Source organism: Nicotiana tabacum, chromosome 22, assembly GCF_000715075.1.
Source record: "Nicotiana tabacum cultivar K326 chromosome 22, ASM71507v2, whole genome shotgun sequence".
NCBI lineage: Eukaryota > Viridiplantae > Streptophyta > Magnoliopsida > Solanales > Solanaceae > Nicotiana > Nicotiana tabacum.
The window spans coordinates 191,705,419-191,726,466 of record NC_134101.1 but is presented as its reverse complement, the minus strand read 5'-3'; the positions used below and the strand labels follow the sequence as shown (position 1 = coordinate 191,726,466).

At 37.2% G+C, this 21,048-nt stretch overlaps 1 protein-coding gene and 1 pseudogene across 5 annotated transcripts; both read right to left on the bottom strand.

The window, feature by feature from the left end:
• Positions 1–1,797: 1,797 nt before the first annotated feature.
• On the bottom strand, positions 1,798–7,665 carry LOC107777607 (pentatricopeptide repeat-containing protein At4g39530-like). 5 transcript variants are annotated; one of them, XM_075244809.1, is made up of 4 exons: positions 4,703–7,665; positions 4,367–4,467; positions 3,262–3,381; positions 1,798–1,845 (listed from the first exon to the last, which is right to left on the bottom strand). In XM_075244809.1, exon 1 carries the CDS (start codon positions 7,318–7,320, stop codon positions 4,759–4,761), a length of 2,562 nt encoding a protein of 853 aa, XP_075100910.1. In that variant the 5' UTR covers positions 7,321–7,665; the 3' UTR covers positions 1,798–1,845; positions 3,262–3,381; positions 4,367–4,467; positions 4,703–4,758. The 5 variants fall into 5 exon arrangements, with proteins under 5 accessions (XP_075100910.1, XP_075100909.1, XP_016453146.2 ...); XM_075244808.1 differs by having other exon boundaries at positions 4,736–7,664; XM_016597660.2 differs by having other exon boundaries at positions 4,763–7,664.
• Positions 7,666–12,729: 5,064 nt separating this feature from the next.
• LOC107777606 (uncharacterized) lies at positions 12,730–18,841 on the bottom strand (annotated as a pseudogene).
• Between the last annotated feature and the right edge of the window lie 2,207 nt (positions 18,842–21,048).

The window sequence follows — 21,048 nt, the reverse complement described above, 5'->3', positions numbered from 1 at the left end:
TCCAATTTTGGGATGATTTGATGGAGATTTTAGGCATTTTGAATTGAAATTTAAGTCAAATTCGAAGTACACAAGATGAACATCGAAGAAGGTGATATGTGTATCTCACTATGTATCGCACATGTATCTTTTATGTATCACATGTATATCAAATATGTATATAATGTATATCCATGTATACCTGTATGTGAGATACATGTTTGATTCATATGTCATAGAGAAATTTTTAAACTCGATTTCAACTACGAGTTTTAAGTCAAAACCAGTCTAAATCACCTCCAATCATTCTCAAAAAATTTGTATAGTGACTCATCTATTTGTTTCAATGAAATTCAATTTTGCCCATTAAAAAGGTCCCCTTTTGCTTAGGTTATTGGAATGTTGTATTTGTTTTTTTTTTTTTTGTTTCATCACCTTGTTTGCTACTTCATCCATTAAATTTTCTTTCCATCTTACATCTAATGTTACTGATCACGCTTAAAAATATGGAAGGAGATCTTTGCGCATGATTCTCGGCGAGAATGAATCCTTATTTATCTGGGTTTTTAATTTTTATAGGCGCTTGACTAATTTCGGTAAGTTTGTGACTAATGGCTAGAGGTTGGTAAATTTGGACCTCTTTTTGACATTTTCGTGAGATTCTCAATCTACATGTTTAGTTATACTCAGAGAAATCTTTTAATCTCTATTCACCTATTTTAGTAATTTAAACCCTATGTTTCTATGAGAGTAGATGTATTAAGAACAGCATAAAAAAATCATGTAATTAATTATTAAGCAAGACACATAGGTAGTATTCCCCTGTTCATTTTTATTTGTCACTTTTCACTTTTCGAGAGTCAATTTGACTCATTCTTTAAACTAAATTGCATTAGATTTTCTTAACATTTTAAAATTAAAATTTAGATATTCAGAAACTATACGAAAAGTACTATAATTTATAATTTCTCATATCAATACGGTGAATAAATACATGTTAAAACGTTAGCCAAAGTTAATGTAATTTGACTCTCGAAAAGCGAAACGTAACAAGTAAAAGTGGACGGAGAGAATATATTTCTATCCTATTTGTGAATCATGTCTTAATGCCTAGGTTCATGAACTTGTCCTATTCAATCTTATTGCAATTAAAAGATCCTTTTTTCAAGTTAAAATCAAGATGCATATATAGTGTCGTATTGGTGATTAAGAAATCAAATAATTAGCATCAAGAAAACATCAAACTTCAACATTCATGTCAGGATCCCATAACCCTAGAAATTAGGAGTCCAAGCACACGTAGCCATAATAACAATCACAAATAGTTCCTAAAATAATATAGAAATCATTAGATGGAAGGAAAAAGAAAGAACTCTACAACCAAGTTAAGCTCCAAATCGCCTCTTGCTTCCTCTGCATTCTTCTCTCTGCTGGGCTAGGAGCTTTTAAATTGGGTAAAAATCCCATTTTGACCATAACACACTCAAAACTTTTTCCCCGTAATTCGTTCTTCACGCCATACTTGCATTATTGCTCGACTAAGGCGAGGGTGTAAATGACCTTCACAAGGTACTTGCGCTTTAAACCCAATGGTCCTGTAATCGCTTTTTCTCGAGGTCATCCAAAGATGCTGCTGCTCGCGCCAATCATGCTATAGTGTGAATTGAAATTGGCATGGGGCCTCCCTTTACCCGATATTCACATGATGAACCGAGACTATGCTGGCCAGGCTTCAAAATTCGTGCTCCACACTATACTCGTGCCATAGTGTAAGCTGTTTGTGCTCCAGGTCCTTTGTGGGCGATAATTGCGTAGAGCGCAACTTCCCCGGAACCTCATTTTTATCCATTTTGGTCCAAATTGTTCCTGGATTGCCGTTAATAACTTCATAAGCCCACAAAAGCAAACAATTAAGCATAGTTGGGCATATTTAACACAAAAAACACTCAAAGGACAGTAAAAATAGGATGCTTTTGCAGTTTTTAGAACATAAATAAATATGCCCAACATCAATAGGTAATTTGCTTTTGCAGTTTTCACAGCACAAAGTGGAATTCAAGAAGGAAGACCAAGACCGAGGCTCCAAGGAACAAGCATCAAAGAGCAAAGTGGGCTGCCCCAAGGCGAATGACGATCACACACCATCACTGGACAGCATAGGGCGACTGCCACACCAGCCCATTTAATTTATTTTATTGAAATTGTGGTCTAAGGGCCATTTTAGGTAATTACTTATGTCTTATGTAACCCTTAGTATATATAATTTTTGTTAGGGTCTTTAGCTTTTTAGACTTTGATGATATTAGAACGCTCTTGTAAGAATTGGCTATGCCTTTGTTGCTTGAAAACTACAATGGAGCTTGTTTGAAGAATCATTCCTTTTGACAGATCATTCCTCTTTAGGGTTTCATAAAATTAGGTGCTATTTTGACTCTATAATAGAAGGTATTTGGTTCTCTTTAACATTTGTTGGCTATTATAATCAAGTTTATGTCTAATTTCAATCTTCTTTTTCTCTTTTCTATTGCTAATATTGTTTTCGTTTTTCCTTGCTTATATCACGAAGATGTGGTAAGAAAGAGGTATAGAATAGAATATGGAGTACAATGGCACCATAGTAGCTTGAATCACTTGGTGGGTGGTATGAAATGCAATTCTAGTAGTTGATGGAGGAGGATTGTCGTCAGTTTTTATTGTATGTGTAGGGAGTGCGGTGAAGAGAAACCATTTTTATCATTGCTATCCTACTATGGAGTTTACTTTTCTCGATATGTAATATTAGTGGGATACTCCGAGAAGAGTAGTGGAGACAGGCGAGTTGGAAGAAAAAGAAGCAACATTCAGAATAGCATCATTAGGCCTCTTTTAGACAATCTGGAGTGAGAGGAATAGAAGATGATATCTAATATAGAATGGGATGTGGGGAGTGACGAGATACCTTTAGCTTAAATATTCTTTTGATATAAAGAAGAAAGACCTTTTCATAGAGACAGTTGGGTAGGGATAGAGAAGAATAAGAACATTATATACACCCATATATTACAACATTATATATATTACATACTTTTTACACCTTAGGGCATATCAAATGAAATCCAGTTATTTCTCAAAATAAATAAACAAAAAAGTATTCTGATTATATTTGCTTCCTAGTCCAACTCCAAACAAGTGCAGTATATCATCAAATGAAGATGAAAATTTACTCAAAAGCCAGATAGTTTCGCCAAACATCTGGAATATGATAAGCTCCACATAGAAAGAATAATGAGGAAACAGTCACACCTGATTCTTCAATATCTTCCATTCAGAGCTGATGCATTGTTGCAACAGTTCATTTTGGTCCACAGTTTAAGTGTTGTTGCTGAACTGACTAGCAAAAGTTGCACTGCCAAACAAAGAAAACTGCCAAATAAAAGAAAACATGATTACTCCAAGTATGACCAGTCATATATATATATGCATGCTCAGAGACATACAGATTGGAAAGCACTGCAATATCCTAATCAACATGTATATTGGCACTTCTTTTTTTAGCAAATTCTGAGATATAGGCCAAGGAACTTAAAAAAAATTAGCAAGCCAAAACTGTAGCATCCAGTAAAACCAAAATGAGACCGACTGGGAAATGGTTCACACCAGTTATATCAGGAAGTTAATCTTAGTATGACACTGGCTGCTGTTTGCAGAATTGGCTAACCATTAACGTACTTCCATCAACTTAAACACTAAAAAATTAGAGAGATAGAGAGAGAGAGAGAGAGAGAGAGAGAGAGAGAGAGAGAGAGAGAGAGAGAGAGAGAGAGAGAGAGAGATTAAAAACTAGAAAACGATATAACGCATGATCAACATAAAAGCAGTTTTTATCTTCCGAAGTTTTGGACTGACCAATTTTAAAGACTAAGGAAAGAATGTATACCTACTTGAAAGTCCAAGTATGGCTTAAAAGAAAAGGCAGCTACTTTTAAGGACAGGCTCTAAGTAGCTCGTCTCTTTTAAAGGTTAACAGAGTTTATACTCCTGTTAGTGTCTGACAGAAAATAAGAGTATGTGACACGTTGGGTGAAGTAAACTCATGTAAATCAGGGGCTGGTGACCGCACATACTTTCTGCCTGCTTGATTCGAAACTCTCTGAGCAGAGAAGGTTCGGTGCAAAACTTGACTGTACAGTTTCTAGAATTAATACGAGATTTAGTGAACACCAAAAAGTTTAGTGATAATACTTCCCGTAATAAACTTTTTGATAAAGTTACAAAATTTTATTTATTTCCAGAATAAGGAACTTAAGAAAGCTTAACAATTATAATTCCTAACATCCATGATTTCGATTTATCGGAAGCTGAGATGTATTAAATTCAATTATTACATTGGAACACTTAAGTGCCTCACCTTTCGACAGCAACAGAACCCTAACATAATGTCTTGCTTCTAATTGTCATTTTGGGCATCTACGACCACCTTGCTCACTTATGTTCTTGAAAATAGCATATCTGACACATGAATAAGAAAATGTAATGAGTACAGAAAGAATCTCTAAATCCGAAATCCAAACTTCTGGAAGAATGATGAAGAGATGATGATGCCATATGTCATTATTCTTAGAGAAAAGTACAAACAAAGAAGAGGCATTTCGTAATGATGGATGATAGATCATTGCAACAGAAGAAAACGCAGTGGGAAAACTAAAACCAAAAAGAAAATAGGGAAAACCCATTAGAAAATTACTCAATAAGATTCAACCAAAGACTCTTCACATACACAGCAAAGCTGACAAAGAGAGGTTACTCATTTGAGAAGGTAGTATCCTCAGGATCATACTCCATCCCTTTCATATGCCGAACCAGAAGTTCCATAAATGAATAAATCAAATCAGTTTGGCGATGACTTTGGTCCCTTGCAATAAACAAATGCACCTCATTATTTATTTCTATCCAACTACACCCTGTTTCTTTCAACACGCCGTTGCTATCCATTTTCTCTCTTAACTTTTTAACATTGATCCACATGCCTTTAGACGCAAAAATATTTGAAAGTAGGATATATGATCCACTGTCTTTTGGATCAATAGATATCGCCATCGATGCTGCATATTTTCCCAGGTCTATATGACCAGCTTCTCTACACGCACTAAGCAAACTCCTCCACACAATGGCAGCTGGTGGAATGGGCATTTGTTCAATGAATTGCATTGCTTCAACCAGTTTACCAGCCCGGCCCAAGAGAGAAACAATGCAAACATAATGCTCTGTTTCTGGTTCAATACCATACCTGGACATGGAATAGAAGTGATGCAATCCTTCTTCAACAAGCCCTACATGGCTACATGCTGAAAGCACTCCAACAAAAGTGACATTGTTAGGCTTATGTCCATCATTTATCATTTTCTCAAACATATTAATAGCTTCTTTTGCTTCTCCATGCTGTGCATAAGTGGATATCATAGAATTCCAACATGCGATATCTCTCTGGAGAGCTGAATCAAACATCCTCTGTGCTTCGTCCAAGCTTCCACACTTGGAGTACATATCAACCAGTGCATTTGTAACATGTGGATCAAAATCTAGGCCGACTTTTACAATCTGGTTATGAAACTGGAGACCGTGGAGGAGACTTACGAGGTTACTAGAAGAAGCAATGAGGGCAACAAAAGTCAACGTATTTGGCTTTTGCAAACAATGCTGCAATTTTAGGAAGAGCTTTAGAGCCTCTTCATTTTCACACTGTTGTATATACCCAAACAACATAGAATTCCATACAGCAATATCCTTCTCATTCATCTCATTAAATACTTGCCTTGCATCTTTAACAGATGAACATTTTGAGTAAACATCTATTAGGATGCTACGAACAAACATGCCAGCCAAAAAACCAAATTTTATGGTGAGAGCATGAAGCTGCGTACTCAACGCCAAGGAAAAGAGTGAAGCTGACGCACCAAGCAGGCTAACAAAAGTCAAAAGACTTGGAAGAATCAGATTATCTCTCATTTCAGCAAATAGTTCAAAAGCTTCATACAGCCTATCCTGCGTTAAACAAGCTTCAATAAGGGTGTTATAAGATATTACATCATGATTAACCATACAGTCAAAAGCCTTCCTTGCATCACCAAATGAATCACATTTTGAGTACATATCGATCAAGCTATTCTTCACAAAGCCATCAGAATCAACATTAGCTTTCACGGTATAAGCATGCACTTGTCTTCCCAGATCTAAAGTTTCAAGCGAGCCACAAGAGATAAGTACACTACTGCAAGCAAATCTATCTAGACTCCAACCCAAACTGTTCATATCTCTAAACATGCTTATGGCTTCCCAGTCAGAAGAATTCTGCATGTACCCAGAGATCATTGTTGTCCAAGAAATAGCGTCAATAACCTCCATTTGATCAAACACTTTCCTTGCAGTCTTAACCTTACCACACTTCATATAGAAATCAATAAGAACATCAGTCACTGTAACATCCATCTTTGCGCCTCGTCTAAGCACATATGCATGCATTTCCTTTCCTCCTTCAAGATACTCAAGCGACGAACAAGCACCCAAGATACTTGAAACCATATAATTATCAGGAACAACATCAGTCTCCAACATATTTCTCAATAGCTGCAAGGAAAGTCCACTCTTTCCCGCATTTGCACACGCTGCAATTATTGCGGTCCAAGTGGCCGTATTCTTCACGGACAAATCATTAAAAATTAGTCTTGCCGCACCTACATCTCCACCCTTGGAGTAAAAATCGATTAAAGACGTACCAACATACACAAACTGATCAAAACCAGCTTTAAGCACAAAACAGTGCAATTGAGCACCTTTCACGGCACTACCTAACCGTCCACAACAGCTAACAACACTAGCCAAGAGAAACTCATTCGGGTCCTCCTCATAACTACTTATAAAGTCAGAGAAGACCAATAAGGCCTCCTCATAATACCCACTTTGGGTATACATAGTAATCACTGAAGACCAAGTGATTATATCCCTTTTAGGCATTTTGTCGAACAAAGTACGGGCATATTCCAAACATCCGGCTTTCGAATACGCCCGAATGAAGATGTTGTTAAGGAAAGTATTGCTTTGAAACCCAGAAACAATCACTTGACTATGGACTACGTTGTAGTGTAATGCGGAGTTAGCTAGCGAGAATAATAGCTCGCTTAAATAGTGCCGTTGGGTTCTTCTGGTACGAGGAATACTAGGATAGTGTTCTTCAAGTGGAGATGATGATGAGACTGTGAAGCGTCTGATAAGAGATTGAGCACTATTTTCGTTGAGGGGTTTTGGACAAGATGAGTTGAACGTGCAGCTTATCCGACACAGTTTTCTCATTGCACGGGGAAACATGCATTTTCTACAAGGAAAACTGGAAATGCAAGATGAAGAAGTTCCAAACTAATTTTTTTGGTTGAAAGAAACTAACGGCCAAATAATTCCATATTGATTCCTCTTTGCATTAAGGTTCTGTTTTCGACTTGCACCTTTGTGGCTTTGTGCACTCGGCATTTGGTTTCGGAATTCGTTTTGGAAGAATTGTTTTTAGGGAAAATAGCAATTTAGATCCCTAAATCATACGTTGTTATTATATTTTTTGTCCCTATATTACTGATAAGTTCATTTTAAACCAACTTATAACCAGTATTCCAGTATTTTCTTGAGTTTTTTTTTTTTTTTTTGTATTTCAGAGCATTCTAAGGGGTCGAGTAGTTCATGGGATAATGAAAAAATAATTCCAATGGAATTATTTAATCCCATATTCGGTTGGATTTTTATTTCGGATATAAGCAATTCTAAAATTAGTTACACTGCAATTTTAGTATTTTTTTTATCCCGATCAGCGATCCCGGGATAAATAAAGCAAATGACATAAAGGCCCTTCTCCATAGCTATTCTCCTTGAGTCTTTAAGAAGGCCAAAGTCAAAAATGAAAAAAAAAATAACTTTTTCTATTGTAAATAAAAAAAACATTTTCTATTATACTTTTATATATGTCATTTTTAATCAAATGAATCAAATATTTAAGAAAAGTATATTGATAATATGCTAGATTTACATGTAATCTGATATGTTTTACCCCTACTTCGGTATATTTTTAGGTTTTTTGTATATTGAAATATGACCAATTGAGCTTAATATTTGAAATTTGTTACGTAGGAAGCCAAGAGCGAAAAATAAAGGTGATTTGAGCAATAATGAAGCTAAAAAGCAATTACTAAAGAAACGAAAGGAAAATTGTGACCATGGCAGTGAAATAACTTCAAAAAGCACGGGAAAATCTGGAAAATTCAACTAGAACCTGTGCAAAGCACAAGGGCAAATTTGCATGCGTTTTATCTTGAGGGGCACCTTAGTCAATTGGCTCAACCTTATTTCAGCCACATTCTTGGCCTGATAAGGCAATGAACACCATTGTTGAAGCAAAATTGAGCCTAGAAGATTCTCAAGTCCATTCCACAAGACGAATCGAAGAGCTTTCTCTACTTTTCTATCATTATTTCTATGGATATTGGTCTGATAATGGTTTATGTGTTTTTGAGCAATAGTATGAGTAGCTAAACTTTTCTTCTCGGGTTTTGATGGAATCAATTAGTGGGTGAATTATTGATCATGCTTATTTATCATTAGTCGTTTTTATAATCTATTTATTCAACTACGTTCTGCTTTGAATGACCATCAATTAACTGTGCCTATTTATTATGTGTTGCTTGAAAAAGAATACTTGATTAGGTTGTTGTGGAACAATGTCACTTCTGAGTAAGTTTAGAGATTAATTACTTGGATTTAAAAGTGGGATTAGAGATAATGAAACTTTGGCACGATCTTTGTGAGTCACTTGAATTGTTAGCCAGGGTTAGTTCGAGAGAATAATTCTAGAAAATTACTACTTTTGATCGAGAGATAATTGCGGTAATAGGAGAACCCACGATCAATGGATAATAGATCGGTGTGATTATATTGGACACATTAAGCATTCATCCTGATAATTGAGAAAATCATAATCCTAATCTTTTTTTCTCTTCAATTTATATATTTTTCTTTAGTTGATAAGCTTATTACTTTAGTATTTTAAATCAAATTTAGGAAAAACTACTGATGTTGAACCTTGATTAGTGTCAAATCAAAGAAAACCCTAGAATAATTCATGATTTTTGAATTCACATGATAATTCAGTAAATTTTAACCTTTAAATACAAAATCCAAAAAAAATTACTGGTTTTTGAACTCTTACTAGTGCAAATATCAAGAAAATCTAATAATAGTTCATGGTTTTTGAATTTACATTATACTTAATAATTGAGAGCTACTACTTCAGATCATTCAAACTTCAGAAACAATTACTCGATTTTGAACTTATAAATATTCAAAGTTAAGTTGTCGTTCCTGAAGTTATTATTTGTGTTAGATAGGATATTTTTGTCTAGAATTATATTTTCGCATTAATAAGTGACTATTTTACTCATACAATTTAAAATATAATTAAACTCTAATAGCCGACCCAAAAAGTACCAAGATCATCCAACAAAATACCTTTGAGCATTAATTTCCTTAAACATGCTCCTAGAGGATTATCGATGAACCTTGCAAAGGATAAGCTATTTTGTCAACTTGAGCCTCTAAGTTGTTTGGAAACTGCTGAATTTTTAAGTGCTCAAATAGATTATGCATCCGCAAGAGGGGGAAAAACTTCGTCCAGTAGTATTATTGTTCTCCAACTTTGAGGAAAAGGTTTCTTTCTCAAGAAAGTTGATTTGTTTTTTGAAGAAGGCAGATTATTCCTATATGCTTACTTTTACGAGCAATTCATGAATTTAAAAGTGAAGCCAGAATTTGAAGCTTATAGGATCGATATTCTAACAACAACCCAGTGGAATCCCATAAATACGGTTTGGAGACGGTAGTATGTACGTAGACCTTATCCCTACTCCAGAGGAGTAGAGAGATTGTTTCTGATAGACCCCCGGTTCAAGAAGATGAAAAGAGACGGTGGAGCAGTAATAGCAGAGGAAGCAAGAAAGATAATACAAGACAACGTAATAACCAGAAAATAAAGAGAAAAGCAATAACAATAAATAATGACAATGGCACAGTACTATAGATACAATGGAGTAATATAGATACAACAAGAGCCACTAGCATCCTAAGACACTACACTATCAAGCTAGCCTCCTTCGACCTAGCCTGCAACCCTAAAGAATTAATATGGACATAACTGAAGTCGCTAGCAGCGTATGACAAAACATAGGCTAGCCTCCTACCTCCTAACCTACAACCTTAATGCTCGACCTCCACAACTTCCTATCAAGGACCATATCCTCGGAAATTTGAAGCCGCACCAGGTCCTGTCTGATCACTTCCCCGTAATATTTCTTTGGCCGCCCTCTACCTTTCCTCATACCTGTCAAGGCCAGCCGTTCACACCTCCTTTCTGGGGCATCCATGCTTCTCCTCCGCACGTGCCCGAACCACCTAAGTCTAGCTTCCCCCATCTTGTCTTTGATGGGAGCCACGCCCATCTTCGCCCGGATATCTTCATTCCTAATCTTATCCAGCCTAGTGTGCCCGTATATCCATCTCAACATCCTCATTTCTGCAACTTTCATCTTCTAGATATGAGAATTCTTGACTGGCCAATACTCTGCACCATATAATATGGTCGGTCTAACCACCGCTATATAGAACTTACCTTCAAGTTTCGGAGGTACCTTCCTGTCACACAAGACGCTAAATGCTAGCTTCCATTTCATCCACTTCACTCCTATACGGTGCGTAACATCCTCATCAATCTCCTCATCCTCCTAGATAACTGACTCCCGGTACTTGAAGCTCCCTTTCTTGGGGATGACTTGAGAGTCAAGCCTCACATCCATGTTTGCTTCTCCTGAAACGCCGCGGAACTTGCACTCCACCATCCATGTTTGCTTCTCCTGAAACGCCGCGGAACTTGCACTCCACGTATTCTGTCTTAGTCCCACTCAACTTAAAACATTTAGACTCAAAGGTTTGTCTCCAAACCTCCAACCTCTCGTTAACACTACCTCGCGTCTCATCGATCAGAACAATATCATCAGCGAATAATATACACCATGGCACCTCACCTTGAATATGGTGTGTCAGTGCGTCCATCGCCGGTGCAAATAAGAACGGGCTGAGTGCAGATCCTTGGTGTAAACCCGTAACAACCGTAAAATGCTCCGAGTCGCCCCCCATTGTCCTAAACTGAGTCTTAGCTCCATCATATATGTCCTTAATCAACCTAATATAAGCAACCAAAAAACCTTTCATCTCCAGGCCTCTCCAAAGAACTTCCCTAGGAATCTTGTCAAATGCTTGCAAATCCTTCTTCCTATCTCTGTATAGTTCAACCAACCTCCTTATAAGATGGATAGTTTCCATAGTAGAACGACCAGGCATGAACCCAAACTGCTTATCGGATATCGACACCGACCTCCTCACCCTCACTTCTACTACCCTGTCCCAAACTTTCATGGTATGACTTTGTAACTTGATACCCATATAGTTGTTATAATTCTGGATATCGTACTGCACCTCCATTCTTTTGGCATTTTTTTCATCCTGAAAATAATATTAAACAGCCCTGTTAGCCACTCCAATCATGCTCTACCCACCAACCTCCAAAATTCTATCGGAATCTCGCCGGGCCTGGTCGCTCTGCCCCTGTGCATCTTACGCATAGCCCCCACGACCTCCTCGACTCTAATGCGCCTACAATAGCTAAATCTAGGTGACTCTCGGAGTGCTCCAATTCTCCTAGCACAATATCTCTATCCCCTTCGTCATTCAGCAGTTTATGAAAGTAAGTTTGTCATTTCCGCTTAATCTGAGCATCTCCCGTTAACACTCTGCCTACCTCGTCCTTGATGCACCTCGCTTAACCACGTCCTTGATGCACTTCGCTTAACCAGGATCGATATTCTAGTATATTTAAAGTAAATATAAGGTTTGGATCAAAGTTAATAAATTCGACCGAACCTATAACTCATATTCTAGCTCTGCCCATGTTCATGATGTTGGTAAGTATGCCCTTCAAGAAGGCAGTATATCCGTCAAGCACATCACAGTTGCTCTTCCAAAGAAATGCAGAGTGTCGTCATTCTCAAAGACTACGTCCACATTTATACTTCATTTACGTGTGCCATCTTACGATACAAGGTTGTGCTTGTTTGGTTAGTCTTCCGATGTGGCAGAGTTCATACTTTTCAGTCCTACTCCGCAGACTCAAGGTTCTAGAAGGGGATGGTTTGTCACGAATGTATAAGATGATGGCTTGTAAAATTATTTAAAATTCTCCTCTTGTGCTCTCTTCTCTTCTCTCTTGGTCCTCTTTTCTCATTTCATTTCTGCTTTCTTTCTCTGCTGCACAAACTTGATCTGAGCTCAAGTGTGACAAAAGCCCTGTACTCCACAGATTATATTGTATCCTTTAATAAGTGCAAAGGAAAAATAAGAAAAGAAATGGTGAAACCATTCCTTCAGCTAAACCAATACTACTGCTTTTGGTGATAACTGAAAAACGAAAAGAAATTACAAGGAAAAACAAAGAGGCAGATCAAGCACTCACAAAAAAGCATGTAATCCAACAGTTGGTCAAAACTGTGGAAGAAACAAGAAAAAGAAAATCCACAAACTAGGGGGACAATTCACCATCTGAATCCTTAATCGTGTATTTGAAGGTAAAATCTCAATTACGAGCTGCTCCACCACGGCCAAAATTAGCAAAATAGGGAAGAGAAATTCTGTTGAAATAAGATGTCCAGATGGATTCAAGTAAATAAAAATTACAAAGCCATCAAGATATAGAAAACACCGCGAATGATCAAGTCAGAAAGAAGAAGGCATTCTCAAGAAGTAAAAATATGTACTTTACAAACAAACATCGGCTACAATCAGAAAAATTTGTTGTATTGACTTGTGAGAGAATTTCTCAGATTGGAATAAAGGCCGTAGAGGGAGTATTGACGGAGATTCTTCACCTCATACCATGAATTGAAGACCATTTCATGCTTATCTGTGCCGGAAAAGGTAAGTTGTATCCCAAGGCTACAGTCAACACTACCACCTCTATTCTTACAGTTATTAGTCCTGATGGCACAATCCTGATTGTTGAGGCACACAAAGTTGGAGCTGCCTGAGCATGATGCACAGCCATCTCTTTTCCAGTATAAGTTCTCCAGCCTACCCTTTTTGAATTCGAGTACCTGTATCAAAAATATCAGGATTCATGGTAAATTTCTTTAACACAAAATTTGACCAGCGTGCTGCCAAGAAATTGCAGAATGCTTGTTTGCTCACCAGGGTAAAACTTGTTACAGTGAATGTGCTATTAGCAACAAAAGCTGGCAAAGACCTTGCAGCATACTTTCGACCAGCAAACGCTACCATGTATCCTCCATAAGAATCCTGTTGTGCAGTAGAAGCAATACAGATCAGAGGATGCATAAATGTATTGAAGTATAAACCCTCTACATACCAAACATGCTAAATGAAACATACGAGTAATAATCTACGAATGTCACTGAATCTACAAAGACAGTGAATTTAGTACAATTAAAAGCTCATGACAAGTTAATAAACACAATTTGCTTTGCCACAGAGGTAAGAGAAAAAGTGATGCGGCAGAGAAAACCTCAACTCAGGGAAGAATAGCCAATTAAAGCACCAATGGCCACCTCCACAACCCACTCGAGCCCACCCTTCTCCCCTATAACCTCCATAAGAGGGAAAACAATGGAAAATTGAAAAGAAGGTTAAGTCTGCAAAAAGAGGTGCAGGAAGAAAGGGCAGTTGAGAGCCAAAGCTGAACCAAATAAATAAAGCAGCTTTCATAATCATGTTAAGATTATAATTTGTTAAATGTAAAAGTATAAAAAGGAAGGAGAAATACTCGATCAAAAAGAACTTCGAGGAATCTATCACAGTAAACAACATTTCATGTACATAGGAAAGGTTCAAAAAATAGTCTAACATATTCTGCAAGAAATAGGTTGAATTTAAATATTTACGCAAGCATTATAGAAGCTATGGGGAACTTGAGCTGCACTAACAGTTGCAAATTACTGACGTCTAACTGACAATAAAGCAAACAAATAAGTGTAGCTTTTTTTGGAGAGGAGTCGGGGCGGGAGATTTGAAATGAATCATACTCCCAATGCAACCCAAGGTATAGCCTAACGATCAATGAAGTCGGATGAAAATCATGAGAATTAGAGCTCAAACCTAGCATAGGCAACAAAATGTTAGGTGATTTCTTCTAATCTGCTTAAACCTTGGTGCCGGTGCGGCAGAGTTACCAAGTACCTATGGTGGTGGGAGGTAGCAGGTAGCCAGTGAATAGTCAAAATGCAAGCAAGCTAGCCCAGACACCATTATTAATGGAAACGATTCACACTCCCAATATCCCAACCACCTTACCTTGGAAACCAAAAGAACACCTTTAAAGGAGAGTAACATGGCAAAAAATATCTCATCCCTCTCATACTATAGCCTTCTTTTTGGAACAAAAGAGGAAGGTAATACTTGTGGATCGTGTGCATGCCCCTAGTATACTCTCTGTTAACGAAATTATCGCTTGTTAAAAAGAAAAATGAAAAAAAGAAACGAAGGAAATGACTACTGAAAGCTACTCCTCCATTTCCCCTCTCCAAATAATACCAATTTAAGCCTTTTGTATTTTCTCTTTTATTTTTTTCGTCATCCTGATTTACTCCACTCCTTTTCATAAACTCTTCCATCTCCTTGAATTCTAGAGTAATACAAATTCATTTTTATAGTAGTTTGATTTTCATATTCCATCTTACAGACATATTCAACTTACTCCATTCTCTTCCGACTCTCTTTCCTAAGCTTCCACAGTTGTCAGGTCACGTCTGGACCAGCTTGTGAGCACATCGATTAATTCCACGGGATACCTGCTACCTCCCACCAGCAACATGACATCTAATTAGAATAGAAGACTTTCAAGAAAGACAGTTTGTTAAACATGTCGCACTAGCTTCAGAAATCATTTATTATCCAAATAAAGGATGCCTTCACTACTAAATTCAATCCTTCATCTCAAAGACAAATTAGTTTAAATTTCTGAACTACGTCCACTTTTTAACTTTCACATCTTACTGAACCCTAAAACTCCACTTTATTCAGATTTACACAAGGACTGGAGTCATAAGGCAATCAAGGAGTATATTACTAGGCCAGACTGGCAGGCAAGAGTAGGATAATCTAACGTAACTAGCAGCAAAAAGTTAGCTATTATTCAGGCATAAGAGCTAGATATGTCCAGGAGACCGTCTTGGGTTAGCTGCAATTAAAGAGCAATAGATTCTGAGCTACATTGTTTAAAAATTGACTTTTCAGAAGAATCAACCAATTCCACCTCAAACAGAATTAAAAAGAAGTAGAATACAACAAAATTGTGGATGAACAAGAACCACCAAATGAAGGAGAAGTGAAATTTCATATATGGTGATCTCGGGCTTTTGCTATTGTGATACAAGGAATTCGTTTCGGAGAGTTTGGTCATTTGTGCTCCATGGTGATCTCTGGCCCAATATACAACTTTTACATTCTGGTGAATGCCCAAGGAGTGTCTTTTGCCTCAACTTGCGGAATTAAGCCCTTCAAAAGTTCCACATTATGGATATATTTTAAGGTTCACCCATCCAAATTTCATACATTACCTTTTATCTGTCATGGAATAAAACAACTATTCCCTTCATTCCATGACACTTTTTCCTTTTTAGTCAGTACAAAAAAGAATGACACCTTTCTATGTATAGTAATAATTCAACTTTAAAATTTTCCTTTTTACCCTTAATAAGATGATTTCTAGCCACACAAATTTCTATGGTTTGTTTTAGATCACAAATTTCAAAAGTCATCCTTTGTTTCTTAAACACTATGCCTAGTCAAACACCTTCACATAAATTGGGATGGAGGGACTAATGTTTTATCATGCATGATAGTTTGAATATATCATAACAATGGCTCCCAATGTTCTTCTCAATTTGGTCTTGACATGGTGCGTGTCAATTTCTACAACATGCTTCAAACAAATGTATTAAAACATCATACTACTAAGGTGTGTTGGCATTGTCCACACTTCTAAAAGATGTAAATTTTTAAACAGAAGCTTGAAATTCAAACGTTATGTTAACATACCTAGCACCAAAACAAAAGAACACAATGGTTTGAATTAAGACTTCACCAAGCTCCAACTAATTTCCTAATAATTTTTGCAACTAAATATATGTAGACTTTGAAACAAAAGCTCAAAGTTCAAACATATATAACTAAACCTTTGCACCCAAGAAAAACATATGGTGCTTACAGACACCAAACAATTCTCCTAGTATTTTCCACAACTAAAAGTGTATTTTATAAAGTCGAGCATTACTCATGGACATAAGTCCCATTTTTACCAATCTCTGCAATGTGTTTCTAACAAATGTATTAAGAAACCAAATGAGATTAATTCAAAGAGTAAAACCACTACGGGGATGATGGCATTTTCTTCATTTCTAATGGAAGTACATTTTTGAAGAAAAACACAAAATTTTAAGCCAAATACAAACCTTTGCACCCCCCCCCCCCAAAAAAAGGAGGTGGCCATAGATGTGCCTACAAGACTTCACCAAAGAATTCTCCAAGTACTTTCACAGCTAGAGGGACCATAAATGCTAATTCGCATGAAAGATGAGAAACTTGTTAACTCTTAAACAAACCCAATGGTGACACTAAAACATGAATGTGTTGAATGCTTCAAGAAAATTGACATGTTGCACTTTGGCAAAGCCAAACTGTAATCTTTCTGTTTAGTATCTTCAAATAACTCATGCTATCAAGAGGTAGCATTTAAGGTTCTGGTATCAAGTTTGTCTTTGAGTAAGGTAAAGTACTTCTAGTCTACCACATTTCATCATTTTTCCTCTTAACTAAAGAAGTTCTTGTTTAGTTTGTGTGTCTATTTTATCTTTTCTTCTTTTTGGTTCAAAGTATTTTCCTATCCAGTTCTCATCATGTTTTCTTGAGAATTTATATAAAGGCAAGCTGTAGTTGCTTATAAATCCAAATAAGAATATAGTCATATACAATATTTGTATCTATAATTATGTACATTGGTTGACGGCCTTGTTATCAAAGGCGAAAAGCGCAAAAGCTCTAAGGTCTATTAGGGCTTTAAGCGCAAAGCGCAAATAAAGCGTGGGCTTTAATGAAAAAAGGCGCAAATGGAGAAAAACTACAAATGTGTATGTGTAGTCCAAGACTAATATCAATCAGCATCAATACCAAATATAAGGACAAAGAAATTGAAGAAAATTTACGATAAAGTAAAATATCAATTGTTTAGTATCACCTCTTCAGGATTACGCTCATTGGCAAGGAAAAGTATGCCTTAAAGCCTTGATGACAATACTGAAAAGCCCGCTAAGCGAGGCGAAGCGCTCAACATGTTTTGAGCCTCGCTTTAGGGCTTAAGCGCGCATTTGATAACACTTGACGGAGGCATATATGGTTTATGAGCGAAAAACATATTCTTCACTGATCTATAATTTAGAACATTTTGTAACATTACCACAGAAGGCAGTACTATCAATAAAATTTTAACATTTTTTTTTTTTGATTTGCACTGGGTGTCCGAGTCTCTTAGAGCCCCGACTAATCCCGGGGGTGTACAGGCCCTCGGCAAGGAGTTTCCCGCAAGTGCACCACGGTTAATTCAGGTTTTACCCAGTCCGATGACCCTCAGAAATTGTTTGCACCCAGTGGGTTTCGAAATCAATAAAATTTTAACATTACTTTTAGGATATCACCAATTATAGAAAAATTAAAATATAGTTTTGCAGTCTATTTATAACACCACAAATCTGTTATTGTAACGTGATAAATATGATGATTTTTCAACATTTAATGTTTCCAGCTAGTAGCACCATTAATAACTTCCCAATGTATTTCTGGTATTAGAAGAAAAAGACACCAAGGTATAGTTAAAATTGGCATGTTATGATCTAAGTAACCTAAATGGTTATAGCACTTTTCCTATTCGAAAGCTTATAGGAACCCGATATTCAAATCTTAATAACCTGTCAAACTTATACGCAGTCGCTGTTTACGTCAAACCATACTAATTAACCATGTTTAGATGAACAATTAAAGTAAGAATGTATATTAGTTAACAATGATTTAGTGATAATAGTGTATCTGAAAACATGTGCCATATTTTCATTGAGTTAGTTTAAACACCCAATGCCAGTAAGTTTTTAGTCCGTTCAAAATCCAAACAAACCCATTTCAGATCTACCCATATCTGCCAAAGCACCCCCTCAATTTTCCCTAAATATACAAAGTTTGAAAAAGGTAAATAAAGAGAGGGATACCGGGAAGAAATTGGAAGTGTTGATGGTGAGGAGGGAGATTTCATCAACTTTAGGGCGGAAGAGAGCGAGCTGAGAGTTGGCTGATGAAAGAGAGAGCCTACGATCGCAAGGAGATAATTGGACTGAGCTGCTGCTGTTGATGAAGAATGAATTTCTTGGAGCAAATGCGATGCCAAAGCTGAACCCATCGGCTCTCTGCACCTTCGCATCGGCGCAGGGGGAGTACACGTGATTGGTGTCACTGCGAGATTCGGATGAGAGAAAATGCTGAAAGTGTTAATAGAAAGAGAAGCAGTGATGAGGGCTCTCTTATCGCCATTTGTGGACTGTGGTGAAGGGGCTGAAACTGAAGACTAGAGGAGTCGGAAGAACCAGAACAGCTGCCTTCGTCCTGTAATGCTTCTGGTATATGGTGGCTCAAGCGAAGAGCTTCAGCAGTCGTGACATATTTTCAATCTGACCGTTTTGGAGTTACTTATCGTTTGAAAGATATATTTTAAATCTGAATATTCACAAAAATACTTGAAACAACTAGGGGAAAAAATCAAAGTGGCCCTTAATGTATAGAGTGAAAAGACATTTCATTGGTCCTTCATTCATATTACTTAAAATAAATAGTTTTTAATATATACAAAAAAATTACTACACTTTTGGTCCACAACCTAAGACTAATAGAGTTCTATGACGATCCGACTGGTCGTTTTGAGTTCTAGCATTCCGTTCTTTGATTTGAGACCTTATGTAGCTTCATAAGATGTATTATGACTTGCGAGCATGGTTGATTTTGATTTCTGAGAGGTTCAGGAGCGATTTGGAAGAGTAATTCTTAATTGGAAAACTTTAAGTTGGAATAGTTGATTAAGGTTTGACTTTTGTGTAGACGACTCGGATTGGTGATTTGAAGGTTCCAGTAGGTTCGTATGATAATTTTAGACTTGTACGTGTGTTTGGTTCGGGCCATGGACGGTTCAGAGTTGATTCAGCGCTTCTAATCAAAAGTTGAATTTAATGAACTTAAGAGAGTTCCATAATTGAATTGATCTTTGATTCTTAGTTTTAATGTTGTTATTTGTTTTTTGAGACTTTGGATATGTCATGGAAGGTACATGACTAGTTAGTATAGTTGAACGAGGTCCTAGGGGACTCGAGTGACTTTCAAGGTGGTTTTGAATCATTTTGTGCCATTTTGGGATTGCTAGTTTCTGGTGTCAGCGAAGTGAATCGTGATCGCGAGGCATGTGCCACGATCGCATAGAAGTTGGAAGGACAAGTTTTATTATTCGTGGTCACGATGAAGAGACCACGGTCGCGTGAGCTTGTCCGTGTTCGCATAGAGAAATGGTCAGTTGGACATCGCGATTGCGATGTGTCTTTCGCGTTCATGTAGATTGGACTGGAGGTAGTGCTGATTTATGCATCACGATCGCGTGATTAGGAGGTCGTGATTATGGAATCGCTGTCAGGGATTTAAGTTGTCCAATTCGGAATTTGCTTATTTTTTTTTAATTATTTGAGTTTTGGAGAACGTGAAGAGGCGATTATAGAGATGGAATTCACCTATATTTTGAGGGTGTCGCGCCGCCTTTTTCCCTTTTTTTAACGGGGAAGTTTGGGTTTCGACATTCATGGGCGAACAACTCGTTTCCTTTTGGGAATTGGGTATTTGAAGAGTCGCCACCTAACGGATGACGGTGCGTTAGGTCACCTAGAGCGATTAACTCATGAACTAGTTTGCATTACCAGAGATTAGGGTAAGGGCTCGAAATAACCTTGAGGGGAAGGTGTTAGGCACCCCTCGCGATCCACAATGGTGGGTCCCGGCCGAACTTAAACTATGTGAATTATTCCTTTTACAAGTAAACAATTTCAACACATATTCGCAAATAAAAGTATGTTTTCACATTCTAAACGCATGTACGATTCATATAAGGGAAGCAAGAGAGAGGTTTGAACAACTTGCCTATATATACGTAAAGAAAAAGGAAGTTCATTTAAAACACATAGGAATTCGGAAAGAGGGGTCCTAGGTTGGTTAGCCTACATGATCACACCCATGCAATGCCCAGTAATCACTCCTCAATGAGGGGCTACACGTGACATTAGCGCGCAGTCATCATATCCTTACTACCCAATTCACTCCCCTTGGTCATAGCCTAAAGCGTTCTAGCAACCTTAAAAGATATCATATGCGTGCACTACTCGTCCCTTCCTTGTGGCCCTGAGGTATTTAAGACCTCTAATTTAGGTAGTTCTAGACTATCCTAAGGTTCTTAAAGGAGAAAAATCTAGGCGACAATCAAAACAATTAGGACTGGACTAAAGAGAACAATTAAAGGCTTAAGTTTTACCTCCACAAATAGAGCAAGCAAGTGCACGTCTTAAACACAGTTTCAGGTATTTAAGAGAAAGCCTTAGAACATGATATATAGGTGAGTAGAGAATATGCAGTATTGAATTTAGACCAAAGTGTAAAAGAATTTAATCCGTTTGCATACTGATTTTAACCTGTTGAACACAAGCAGTCACAAATAACAAGGCGTAGTTTTACAGTTTGTAGAATTTTAGTCGCCCTACAGGCTTGCCTAGACGTGTAATAGTGATATTCTATGAAAATGGTATCTAATCATTAATCAGAAATGCAGTAAATCAGTAAACAATTTTAAACGGGCAATTTGGATCCTAT

Excerpts from the sequence above, each read along its gene's own strand:
- LOC107777607 (XM_016597660.2), bottom strand. The coding sequence starts at position 7,320 with ATGTTTCCCCGTGCAATGAGAAAACTGTGTCGGATAAGCTGCACGTTC. Across the intron at positions 4,468-4,762 it reads GATACTACCTTCTCAAATGA|ATATGCTATTTTCAAGAACA; the intron begins GTAACCTCTCTT and ends TTCATGTGTCAG.